The sequence below is a fragment of the Phialemonium atrogriseum genome (assembly GCF_030411735.1).
Source record: "Phialemonium atrogriseum strain 8032-3 unplaced genomic scaffold QBC33scaffold_22, whole genome shotgun sequence".
In the NCBI taxonomy this organism is placed as follows: domain Eukaryota; kingdom Fungi; phylum Ascomycota; class Sordariomycetes; order Cephalothecales; family Cephalothecaceae; genus Phialemonium; species Phialemonium atrogriseum.
In genome coordinates this window covers 359,654-371,840 of record NW_026848159.1, presented here as the reverse complement: position 1 = coordinate 371,840, position 12,187 = coordinate 359,654, and the positions used below count along the sequence as shown (strand labels likewise).

General features: G+C 54.9%; 5 protein-coding genes across 5 annotated transcripts; 4 read left to right on the top strand and 1 right to left on the bottom strand.

Moving 5' to 3' along the window:
* Window positions 1-400: 400 nt before the first annotated feature.
* QBC33DRAFT_580104 (uncharacterized protein) lies at window positions 401-1,429 on the top strand (the record flags this gene model as incomplete). The annotated part of the gene is made up of 1 exon (XM_060431182.1): window positions 401-1,429. One exon carries the CDS (start codon window positions 401-403, stop codon window positions 1,427-1,429), a length of 1,029 nt encoding a protein of 342 aa, XP_060281055.1.
* Window positions 1,430-1,891: 462 nt separating this feature from the next.
* QBC33DRAFT_546184 (histone acetyltransferase GCN5) lies at window positions 1,892-3,676 on the bottom strand. Its single transcript, XM_060428635.1, has 3 exons — window positions 3,580-3,676; window positions 3,369-3,493; window positions 1,892-3,295 (listed from the first exon to the last, which is right to left on the bottom strand). Exons 1-3 carry the CDS (start codon window positions 3,590-3,592, stop codon window positions 2,249-2,251), a joined length of 1,185 nt encoding a protein of 394 aa, XP_060281054.1. The 5' UTR covers window positions 3,593-3,676; the 3' UTR covers window positions 1,892-2,248.
* Window positions 3,677-3,975: 299 nt separating this feature from the next.
* On the top strand, window positions 3,976-5,821 carry QBC33DRAFT_594435 (DNA repair exonuclease-like protein; the record flags this gene model as incomplete). Its single annotated transcript, XM_060431784.1, has 4 exons — window positions 3,976-4,114; window positions 4,169-4,223; window positions 4,455-4,633; window positions 4,695-5,821. The coding sequence occupies 4 exons, from the start codon at window positions 3,976-3,978 to the stop codon at window positions 5,510-5,512; spliced, it is 1,191 nt and encodes a 396-aa protein (XP_060281053.1). The 3' UTR covers window positions 5,513-5,821.
* A 768-nt stretch (window positions 5,822-6,589) lies between these two features.
* On the top strand, window positions 6,590-6,850 carry QBC33DRAFT_561516 (uncharacterized protein; the record flags this gene model as incomplete). The annotated part of the gene is made up of 1 exon (XM_060430139.1): window positions 6,590-6,850. The coding sequence occupies one exon, from the start codon at window positions 6,590-6,592 to the stop codon at window positions 6,848-6,850; it is 261 nt and encodes an 86-aa protein (XP_060281052.1).
* A 2,139-nt stretch (window positions 6,851-8,989) lies between these two features.
* QBC33DRAFT_546170 (uncharacterized protein) lies at window positions 8,990-12,108 on the top strand. Its single transcript, XM_060428634.1, has one exon. The coding sequence runs from the start codon at window positions 9,189-9,191 to the stop codon at window positions 11,739-11,741; it is 2,553 nt and encodes an 850-aa protein (XP_060281051.1). The 5' UTR covers window positions 8,990-9,188; the 3' UTR covers window positions 11,742-12,108.
* The last annotated feature ends 79 nt before the right edge of the window (window positions 12,109-12,187 follow it).

Sequence of the window (12,187 nt, the reverse complement as noted above, 5' to 3'; positions counted from 1 at the left end):
AAGACTTCGCTGTTCCACACTTTGGGGCCTTTCCAGAGACCATCCTGCCTGTCATATCACTGTGTCCTTCCTCTTCAACAGACTGTCTCTAAGCCCCCCAATCCTGTCTCTAAGCCCCCCCGCCAATCCTCGACTACAAACCCCTCGCCAAACAGCCAAACGGCCAACGAACACGAGACTCCGGTGCGGAAACTCAAAAGCGACCATCGCTCCCATATTTAGAAGCCCCGACTTAACCTTTCCGAGACTTGCTTCCTCCCACAACCGACAACTACGAGTCGAAACCAACAACACCCTGTTGGCCATTTATCTTCCTGCCGTACTTGCTACCCTTCTCTGCCCAAGCCTGACCGAGAACCAGACTCTCTGAGCGTCTGTGGCACGCAGCACAACAGCCAAGATGAAGGGACGTCCGGTGGAACAGCTCGTCTTCGAGTACATGTTTCCAAAGCCACGACAGCCCGATCTCCAGAATTTCCACGCCCTCCTCCAACGTAACCTAATCCCCGAGGTCCGGCTAGAGGTGCAGTCGTTCTACGGCCACCTCGATACGGCTGAGGCAAAATATCCCGGCCTTGACTACTGCCGTCCCATCCACCGGATCCGTCTGAGCCGTTGGCCGTGGCACCGCCGCCTGTTTCGGGCGTTTGACGCCCTCCGTCTGACACCAAACGAGATCGCCGGTCTCACCAAGTGGGAAGGAACGAAATGGGCCAAGGAGCGATATGAACGCGAGCAGAATATCGTCATTGTAGAGATGTCCGACGACGAAATCTCGGACTGGGTTGAGCCTGAGGATCGGTCTGACCGACTGGTACAACGCTCGGGAACTCGCGGGATCGAGGGACAAGACGAACCTGCCGATGGGAATGAGGGTGACGAGAGCGATGAGGAGCTCGAGAGTGTCGGCGTCGACTTAAACGAGCGGCTTAGGGAGAGGGTGGCCCTTCGGAACGTTTCGGGAGACACGTCTATGCCGTTGGACGAGGAGTGGGAGCAATGGCTCAAACAGGCCATAGAGACTGGCGAGCTCCCCCTTATGGCAGACCAGATTTCGCGCTCTTTATACGAGCAGGACACGATGACGCCGGACAACGTCTTCACCGCCCGAATGTTCACTGCTGCCAGAACCGGTAACTGGCACGAGATCCCGGATTCTTTACATGACATATTTCGACATGGCTTGGAGGGCGAGAGGCAGAGCAGCGAGGAAGCACAGCAATCAGCAGCCCCAGCCAACTCATCCTCGCGGACTGCAAGCGACCCTCCGGCGCCTTCGACCTCTGTGCGTGGTAGGCTCATCGCTCCAAACTTTAACACCCAAGACCAGCGCCCCACCTACTCATCTCTTCGCCTCCCCGTCGACGATGGTGGGACGGTGATGATGTCGGATATCCGCGTGCAACGGACGGCTCGGCCCAACGCTTAGGCCTTTACTAGGTCCTGCACTCTACGAACACGATCATATGCGATCTATAATAGCACACACACCACTCGGCGTTTACCGACACCCCCCAACCCCTGTTTCCCCAGACAATCTCTATTTTCGTCGGACAGGTGCCGCCCCTTTGTTTTGAGAGCACACAAATATTCCAGTGCTCTCCGGTTTTGCCCCCCATGTCGACTTCGGCGACATGATAAACCTATCAGAATTTTTGCTTTTGAGCATGGCGCATGACTTCCGGAATTCGCGGTCTATCTCGCTTTGAACTCCCCAGTATTTGAAGAGATTTTTTATGTCGGTTCGGCAAGGTTGTTAAGGTACCTTGGGCATCGGTTTAGGTTTTAGTACTGGTCTCGGTTGGAGGGAGGCGGAGGGAGGTTCACGGACTTGGGGGAATGGCGTGGGGAGGACGAGGGAAATAGAGCAAGGAACTCGGGCCAGGACCTATCTACTTAGCCGGCATACACAGAAATAAGATTCCGCTAGCCCTTTGAATGGTTTACTCGAGCTACTGGGCGTTCGAAATAGTTCCATGTTATGCTACACTGGCTTCCCTATTGTACGCAGTAGAGCTGGCCAATTTGCCCCTTCCTGATTCATGCCTTCATAATCCCATATTCCTTGTTGACCTTGAACGCCTGAGCCCCTGAACAAAGAACCGGCGAGCCATGCCATCCAGACCAACCAACCGGCAGACCGTAGCGCCACGCAGACTGATGACTTTCCCAATGACCAAGCCAAGGCAGGGTTCAATCCATGAGCCCCCTAAAAAATTAATAACGCGACTAGTAGTAGGGCGCCATTCTACTCCAAGTGTGACCACTCCGGGATGGCCTTGATCTGCTGCCACATGAACTTCTCCAGCTTGGTGGCCGACTTGGCATAGGGCGTGTTCTCGTTGTTGTACTTGCGGCAGTTGCCAAAGATCAACCTCGCGTCTCGGATGAAGTCCTCGGGCGTGGCATACTGGTCGGCCTCGAGCTTGCTCTCCATCGTGCTGAGGTCCATCGGCTCCTTGATGACATCGTAGTAATCGGCAACGTCGTCCTTGCTCACGGGGATCAGGAACGGCCAGCTGCTGTGGTGGTTCTGCATGTCGTTGAGGAGGTGGAGGAGCTGGTTGTAGTTGGGCCCGTGCCGCGGCTGGCGCGCCAGCTCGTCCATGTCCGGGCTCCACCCAGAGGCCCGGATCGCCTCGATTGTTAACGGATCGATGGCACACAGCCCGCTCTTTTGCCACTGCTTCGGCGGCTGGTGGATGACGTGCGACTTGCTGAACGCCCTGATCTTAGCATGGACGCATTCCTTCTGCTTTAGCAGCATCCGCCCCATTTCTAGATACCGGACTCGCGGGAGCATGCTGCACTGCATTATAGTGCCGCCTTCGTAGTCCTTGATGTATCCCATCCAGACAGACTTGTCCAGCGTAATCTCCTTGGTGAATCCTTGCTTTTTGAAGTAACCGATCGCGTGGTTGTCGGCATACGTTAGGAAGTGCATGACGTCCGATGTCGCCTTCACGTAGTCCTTCAGATGCGACATGAGATGCGCGCCGTACCCCTTGACCTGCTGATCGGACGAGATGGCGCAAAACACAATCTCGGCGAACTGCCGCCCCTTAAACGGCCGGTAAGTGATACCGCCAATGACCTCGAGTGGCTTCTTGACGATGGCGATGGACAGGTGGGTCCGGTCGTAGACCAGTCGCGCGATGTAGTCTTTGGGCATCTTTGGCAGCTGTTTTTGGAATATGCACTTGAGCCCCGTAAGGATTATGAGGCTCTCCCGCTCGTTATCATTGTTGACAACCCGAAACTCTATTTCGCCGTTGCGCTCCTCGATAACTGCAGGCTGCGTGGCAAAGCGTCAGTCGCGCCGCGGGACTATGCGATCGACTCGACAGGGGCAAAGGCGAAGTGCTTACCTTTTCGGGGAATGGGATTGCCGGTATCTTCAGGGGTTTCTTCTCCGGCTCCGCTGATTCGTTCTGCTTAATACGCTTCGAGGCCGCCGGGGAAGATGGGTCGGCCGATGCCTTTCGCTTTCCATCTGTGGTTGCTGCCATATCAGTAAATGCAGGGTATATAAGGGAGAGAAAAGGGGCGAGTCTAGTAATACAGAAGCAGAAAACTCACTTTCATCCTTCATTTTGATGGACAGGATGGAGGCTGTCGGTATCGAATAACCTGGAGCTGTTTGGATCTTGATGTCGTTGAATGGCGCGCTGTCGAGATGCTGCGCACGGACCCTCATGCGGCAGGCATCTACAGGGGTTCTTGGCAAGGCAGGGGCTCCGCACGTGATTGTGCAGGGCTGACTGGGGTATAAACGCGCTAAGCTTCTTTCAGCTTCGAACACGGTTTTTGTTAGGTGAGGGTACGTATCCCAAGCTTCCAGCGAAGCTCTATCGTTCTCCAGAACCTCGCCCAATTCATCTCCAGATACCCTCTGCCACTTGTGAACAAGCCTCCACCAAGCCCCAAAAAACCCCGATCATACGAATTCCAACTTCCCCAGCTATATCTCGGCACATGGATTCTTCATTGCACGAGGTCTGGCAAGCCGCGTCAGGCAGTCCGTTTGTACCAACCATCGGCAAGAACAGCCAATTCCTCGTGGGCTTCGTCCTGCTCCTCATAGGCCTATCTCTGGCTGGTGTCTTTACCCTGAGTGAGTTAATTGAGTTACACCGAAAGGTACTATCCGGAGCTAACGTTTCCTCAGACCGTTCTCTCGTCAACCTCCCCGTCCTGGGCATCCCCGCGTCATTGGCACTTGCGTACGTCTCCCTTACCTTACAACGACCTCCTGGTTGATTCTGACACAAATAAAGCTTCGGAGTTGTCTACATGTTCTGCGCAGTTGGAGTTTACGTCTAAGATACCCTGGGAAGCGATCGTTGTCGATCTGTACCATAGTCTCTTTACAAAACCAAGGACATTTTCAAAGCACCTGACGATCTGCCTTTTCTCATATCCGAGGCGTTTATTAGAGGTGGTGAGCTGCCAAGGCTTCTCATGATGGATTCGCAAGCCTCCGCTGCAGCTCCGCCACTGTTCAGAGCTGTTGCCAGCTCGACCCGACCGCTCTATCAACTCTTGAAGTGCATCAGTTTCACCAACAAGATCCATGTCGAGATCACAGAGGGCGGCCTCAGATTTGCAGCTGATAACTCACGCGTAATGCAAGGCAGGTTCTGCCCAGGCTAATTCGTTGAACGGGCTCCGAGTTGCTAAAACATGGTCTGTAGGTGTCGCCCACTGGAACAAGACCCTTTTCACATCCTACACGACAAACCTCCCCACTACGGAAGACGATGAAGAACCCTCCACCCCAAATTTTCAGATATCTCTCCCTGCGCTATTGGAGGCGCTGCAGATTTTTGGCGCTGCCGATGCTGCGGCTCGCCAGGCCAAGGCAGAGGCAGACCCATACCGCAGCAACCTTCGTAATTACCGTCCCGATGCATTCAGCAACCAGACCCTAGGGATGGCGGGGACATGCTCTCTCTCATATGCCCAAGAAGGAGAACCTTTCAGCATCATCCTAGAAGAAGCCGGAGTGAAAACGACGTGCAATCTCGTTACGTACCTCCCGGAGTCGCCCGAGGATATTCCATTCGATATCGAAGACCTTTCCTTCAAGATCATCACCCAATCCCGCTGGTTGTTGGACGCCCTTGCCGAGATTGCACCGACTTCTCCTGACAAACTGACGGTTGTAGCCTCGCGAAGGCAACCATATCTCCGCCTGTCTAGTTCCGGATCACTTGGGAGTTCAAGCGTCGACTTTGCCAAGGGGCGTGATCTGCTCGAGACCTTCTCTATCCGCGACCGTTGGGTGCAGACTTTCAAGTTCGACATGATAAAGTCGGCTAGCGAGGCGATGAGGATCGCGACCAAGGTCAGTTTACGGGGGGATGGCCAGGGGGTTCTTAGCATGCAATTCATGGTCGAAGTTGAGGGTGGCGGGGTCAACTTCTTGGACTTCCGATTTGTTCCCTACGCTGTCCACGGGGATGAGGAGGGTGACGAGGAAGATGAGGGCGGCGAGGCCGAACTAGAATGAGTCCCTGCTCTCAGGGAGACTATCAGGGAGACTATCTCAATATCTACACCCCTTTGCTCAAAAAAAATCAGTTTCGGATCTCCGAAACCCAGTCGAATCTTTTACAAGTGATGCTCTTGCACCAATAGCCTTGCTACCGCTCTTATGAGGGTCTCAGATAAATATATTGGTCCTACAGTTCTCGCTTATACTTCGGGAGACAGCCTTGACCCCTTGCATCACTCAAGGATCAATATTGGGCTCTTCCAATCCTTCTTCTTCCCTTTCCTAATAGTAAGACATCGTCTCTAGATAACCTGGCAACTCAGGCAATGGTACAGAATCAATGGAAACGATCCCCGCTCATCACCACAGATCCCGAGGATGTTTGCCAAGTTGTATAGACACTACGAAAAGTAAAGTATCCGTCGATCCTCGCGGCCTGGGACCCATGGTCTAAGACTAAGTTGACCTAAACAGTTTCATCAGCGCCATCGGCTCCTTGCGCGACTGGCCGAGGTGTAAGCCCCTCTCCGCCCCTCCCATACCACCCCTCGGGATCTGGCTCTACGTCGTATATCCCTAGACGGTGAAGAAGGTTTTGCCGCCTTCTCTTGGCAGCCCCTCAGATCGCGGTGGGATGGCCGGTCCTCTTGTCACTAGCCGGTCTGGGAAAGCCTTGGTCCACAAGAAGAGTCGCTGGCAGAATGGCCGAGCAGAGCCGGCGAAAAACTTAAACAGTGGATGGTTGTGGGTTTCTATGGTAAACATCAGCGTCCCCTCACCTAGCCTGGCAGTAGAGCAAGAAGTTCGGTCATCGGATTCCAGGTGCCTCTCTCATGTCGCCCTGTCGAATGGCTCCCTCCGACCCGCAAGAATGCGCTTGTCTCACTCCTAGAGGCTCGCCCCTGGCCAGGCCGAACCTTAAAGAGAGTCATGGCGTTGAATTGCTCAACAATTGCTTGCCGGCATACCTACTTCTAACCTCGCTATCCTGTCCTTGACAACCCATCTAGGCACCTAGTAGAATAGCTGTTATCCCACCACCCGAATCCTGAGGTGAAGCTCACCTAAACCGACCGGAAACGCGAGACAAAGATGCCTCGCAGCGGCTACCTCAACATGGAAGCCGGCTCGGCCAAGAGCCGCCGAAGATCATGCGTCTTCCTATTCCTCCAGCCCGTCCGAGCCGCAGCGAGAGGCGTCTCCCGTTGGTGGCGGCCCGTCGCCAACAAAGAACAGGAGCTGGCGCCTCAACCCCCCCAGAAGAGATACGTCCACGTCCCTACCCACGCGGCATCCTCGTTCATGCAGACGACGACGTCGAGGGGCATGGCGCGGGCGAACGAGATCATATGAAACTCCCGCCGCCTCAACCACCAGCTGGTTTGGCGACACAAGAGTGCCTTGGGATGACGAAGATGGCGGCTCGAGCACATCTATGGCGGAACGGACGGAGGGGGCAAGTCCACAACGCCATGAGCCCTTGCGGCCGCTGGCCCGGCGAGACAGGCAGCGACGGACGTCACAGGAAGGACGGGATCGGATTCGAATCCGGCACTGCAAGCACATCCAGCCGCCGCTAAATCTTTGGATCACGGAGGCGTTCTTTGGATCACGGAGGCGTTCTTTGGAGGATAGAGGCTTGATTGCCGGATGGGTCTGTCACCTGTCTTCGGCTTGCAGGTGTATGAGTTCAAGGGATGATCCTTCCACCTCAATTATCTGGTGTATGGGTATGGAGTCGGAAGCAAGGCGTCTCCATGAGATAATGGACTCTTGGGGGCAAAACTATAATGTACCACTTCCATATTTGGTTCCCAGACTGGAGGACATGTACTATGAGCCGAGATAGGCTCAAAGGAGAAGCTCGAGTTGAGTGCTCACTCGAGCGACACATGAATATGATGACTTCATTCAAAGTTATCGGCCCTGTTTCAGTCTCACCCTTGGGAAATCCACCACGCCGGCCATTTCGGCAACTCGTATCCATCAACGAGGCGTCTGCCTTGGCCATATCCCATAGCCGGTGCTACACAGAATCCTCCCCGGCTGAGTTGAGAGACGATCCTCTGCCACGGGCGGGTCAAGATAGAAAGGGAAGAACAGACAAAAATGGCTGTCAGTCACCGGCCCGCGGGGCTGAGCGTCACTCGGCAGCTTTGCCGTGAGGTCGCTGGCTCACCGCCCAGTCGGTTGACTGCGGCTGCTCCTGGTTAAATGTCTTTTTGCGGGTAGATCGGTAAATCGCAGCCACGAATAAGCGCCGGGGATCTCCAGATGATGTGCCTGAATTCTCCAGATCTAAGAATGTCAGCTCCCTGCTCACGTACCTACCCTACCTATTTGAGTGGCCTGAAGGAAGGTTGGTGTTGGCCGTGGCAGTGTGGAGACCAGCAGGAATAGGCCCCGCACCACCTTCGCGCACTTACCCATTTCTTCCAGATTGCAGAGTCAGCTCTACTTGTTCTACGCCGATGTTCTGGCGACAACGGTTATCGCGCAAGGCCGCTATGAATGTTGGTAGCCTGCCCGCGGCCCTGGTGGCGTTGTCTACTGGCGAATGTCATCGCACCATGGACCTTTTGGCCAGACGTGTTGGCTCCCCAGCTCGAGACTCGAGAGTTTGCCCAACCACCTCTCGGTCAGTTCCTGTTGAGCGTGTTGGAACACGGCATGCTGGTGGACCAACACGAGGCCTGGCCGCGCATGTGTCAATCGTTTGGCCTTTGGATCATCCAATCCCGCTCCCGCAGTGCAGCTGAGAATGGCGAAAGCAATGGAACCCATCCCTGGATTTGAACCGAGGAAGGATCCCAACTCTCGCGGCTCCTCGAGACACAGGACGAGTGGGGGCCCTGAGCCATGACCCCAGCTTTGTGTCAATGGCTTATCCATGTGAACTCCTGATGCTGTGCGATGAGATAACCTCGAGAGGTGCTTTGGCTAGGACAGTCCGTTTCCGAGCTCTCGTATCACCGCATTAGTTTGGTTGATTGGGTTCTGTCCTGAGGCCTGCCATAGGTGATATGTTCTGCATGTCGCCGTCAACTTTGTTGGACCATGAGGTAAGCAAACGCGGATGTCCGCCTTCTGTACCTCTGTCCTCTGCTCGCCCTTCCTTCCCCGCCCTCTCCTGTTGCTGCCGTGGCATCTGCTCTCAAGATGTTGGTGCCAACAGTCTAGAGAGGCTCATGAATCCGACCCAGCGTCCATGCCAGTAAACTTGGTGTGAACACCTGGGGTCCAAACATAACCTCTTCCGAAAATATATTCCCAATATAGGTGTAGAATGCCGTGCATGGGGTGTCCACTCTGATCTGCATGTCACCCACCACCAAGCAAGAGAAATCGGCTCAGAAAGGCGGGAAATGGCGCCAGCCAGTGACAGGACCGATCGCGATATAAATAAGATTCCCGGAAGAGCGGGTCATGCGATGGAAGGCCTAGGAATGGGCGAATCCGCAATCCGCAGTCGACCTCATCCCGCAGCCCACTCACTATCCAGCTTTCGCCAACATCCTCATCCCTTGTCGCAGTTTCTATATGCACACCATGCAGGGCGGCTGTTTGCCCAGCGCCACCTTCTGATTTTGATGTCTGTTATCCGTACCTTGGCTGTACCTTACTGGGTAGGGCGTATCTCTCTCATGGCCTGTTATTGCTACCATTGCTACCTCTTCTCCTACCTCCTGTTATGTACTCACCAACGTTGGGCGGCCTACTCATGCGCCACACAGAGTCTAGTGACGTTCTGTCGACATCAATATTAAAGAGTACCAGAGTACCTATTCACTCCTTCCATGTCTTTTGCCCGGCTTCCTACCTACTTGATCTCTTATATGGTCTTGGCATTGGCCGTCTGCTATTCTCCTCCAGCTTCCGCCTCAGACACGATGCAACCGGGAACGTTATTACCACCAAGCCATTGAAGCTATACTTATCTCGCGTGTACTATGTGATCTCCATTCTGCTTCTGTCCCACCCATCCCTTTCGTGTCTCCCGGGAGTCATGCCCATTATGCTGTCTCGGTCCAACTTCAGCATCCGGAGGCTCATTTCGCACCGGCGGCCACGGAACACCGGCGAGGACGAAGCGTCTTTCTTATTGGAACAAGATGAGAGAGGAACCCCGAAAGCCGCTGCTCAGCAGCACAAGGTCTGGTCATGGATGACACCGAAGCAGCCGCCAACAAAGCTTCCCGAGCCCATTATCGTTGTTAGGAGCACCAAAGATATCCATAGGATCAACCATTTGCCTCCGTTACCCGATACCCCATTTTCCTCGAAGAGTTCTTTGTGTAGCTGCGAGTACCATATCGCCGGCCAGGCCTGGCCTCGACAACTCGGGAGTAGTCCTGCTCTTTGTCCAGTTACATCAAAGGTTGACCTTGGGAGGCGATCAACTTCGCCTGCCAGCATTTTACGTGACGATGGGCGACTGTCACATCAACTGTCCCAAACAACAGAGGAGGAAAATATTACACCGCCAATGACCGCAGAGTCGATGGTTGACCACAGCGAAGCCCTTTCGCCTCTGCCGGGTGTAGGGTCTGGCCTTGGGCCTCGAGCACAAAAGCTCAAGGGTATCGAAACTCAAGAGAAGGAAGTAGGGCAATGCTCGGATAATGTACAGCGACTGATCCGAGAGACGGACGAAGCCTTCGGGTCCGTAGGAAACGCTATCGCCCAGGCAAAGCTGGACCCCGAGCCCTTCAGGATCATCGGGAAGCCAAGCCTTGACCACCCCATAAGATCCCCTGTTTTTCAACAAAGTAGCCCCCGGAATCCTCGGAGGGCCGCTGCTCTGACACTGAAGTCTCCCACCAGAACTGGATCGATATCGAAACCAAAGAGAGAAGGACCCCAGAAATCACGAAGGCGGCCACGGCCAGCCATAAGGCAGATCCCAAAATGGACAAATAACGCAAAAGAACTGTTCAACATCCGCCTATTCGGCCGCATCGAGGCTGACGAAATGCTGCCCCTAACCCGACTGGAGGAGATAAGATTGAGCAGGTCGTCGCTCCTCCACCCGAAGAGGTCGACGGAGACGCTGCGAACCATCGAGACCGACGGGAGCGAGACACCGATCGAACCCTTCCATCTCCAAGATCTACCGTCGCGAATAGGCGCCGCGGGCGTCAGTCTATCCGTTCCGTCCCCGATCGAGGAAGTCAGGACGCCTCGCTCGTCCGGCATCCACTTCGAAGGCGCGGGAACGGATTGTCCGTCGAAGGCGAGAGACAACAAGGAAAACAAAGGAACCACTTCATCAGCACAGACCGAGATGATTTCCAACAAGGACACCATTGCATGTAGGGACATCTCCTTTCCCGCGCCACCAGCGAGGAATCCCCTTCGACTCGCACGAGGACAGCATCCTCCCTTGCCGGCCATCCCCGAAGTGATGGTCACAAGCCCCGAAAACGCTCTTCTGTCTCCTTCGTCCGATCCGGCAGCCTCGAAAAACGAGGTCTTTATGTTCCTCCCTTGCAACCCCTACACCCTTACCGTGCCGACTTTCCGCCATGGCCCGATCCGGCTAGCCAAGGCAGACCTCGCCATTGCCTACAGCTCATCCAATCTTGCTGTGGCTGCGCTCGATGAGACGCTCGACTGGACAGCCTTTCAGATGGCCATCCTCGGCGGGGCGGGCGACTTCTTTGGCGAGGCGACCGACTACAGCCGTCGTTCCGACGGCGACGTGGGCGAGGTTGACGATCTCTGTGACTGGTTCGAGTCCTTCGGTTTCGAGAACCACGGGCTGCTCATCGGCGAGCGAGTCACACCATCGTCGACCCCGGGCGGTGCGAAGAGGAGATCCAGAAACTCACGAGCCAGTGCTGCGAGCGCTAAGAGGACCGACACCGGCGAGGGCCTTCCGATCCCCGTGGAGCACGAACATCCGCACGGCTTCTGGAACCAGGGCCAGTTCGACGCCAGCCGCTTCTATAACGCGCGGGGTTTCGGCATCAGGCGCTGGGCTATGGAGGGGCACCCGAAGCGCTACGAGAAGTCGCTGAATCTCAATGCGGGCGGCGGGCAGGGACGGAGGGCGAGCGTCTTGAGCCTGCCGCAGAGCCCGATGATGGATCTGGTCGTCGGCAAGGACTCGGACGGGAAGGAATTCATCGTGCCCATGGGATACAACCTCGGTCATGACTTGGGCGACTTCCTTAGGTGGGAGGCCGAACATGTGTGTGCGCCGGGGTTCTATGGGCCCGGGGAAACTAATAACGATATATGATGTCGATGTCTGGCTGGCGTTTTTGGAAACCCTATCGACAAGGGTATTAGAAAGGTATGGGAATCTGGGCATCATGGAAGGGCGTATACCTATATATAGTTGATATAATTTGGCGGGCGTGAGCGCCCTTGGTTGGGTAAAAGGCTTTTTTGGCTTGGAGAACCTCCACGCAGATTGGAGAAAGGAGGCGCTTGGGTGTCAACTGTCATTACCGTGGCGTTGAGAAGATCTGAAACTTGGGAAGCGATGAGCTGGATTAAGAATCATTGAAGTGGCTGGGCCTCTTCGCTCCAGGGAACTAGCTAATTCCATATAATCTCAGCTATGAGTGATCCAGACTTGATGCAAGCATAATTCTTTTCTGTCGACTTTGTCTCAATCTTGACTGGAATCTGGGTCTGCCTAATGGCCTTCAATAAAGGGGAGACCAAAGGGATGTTTACCTT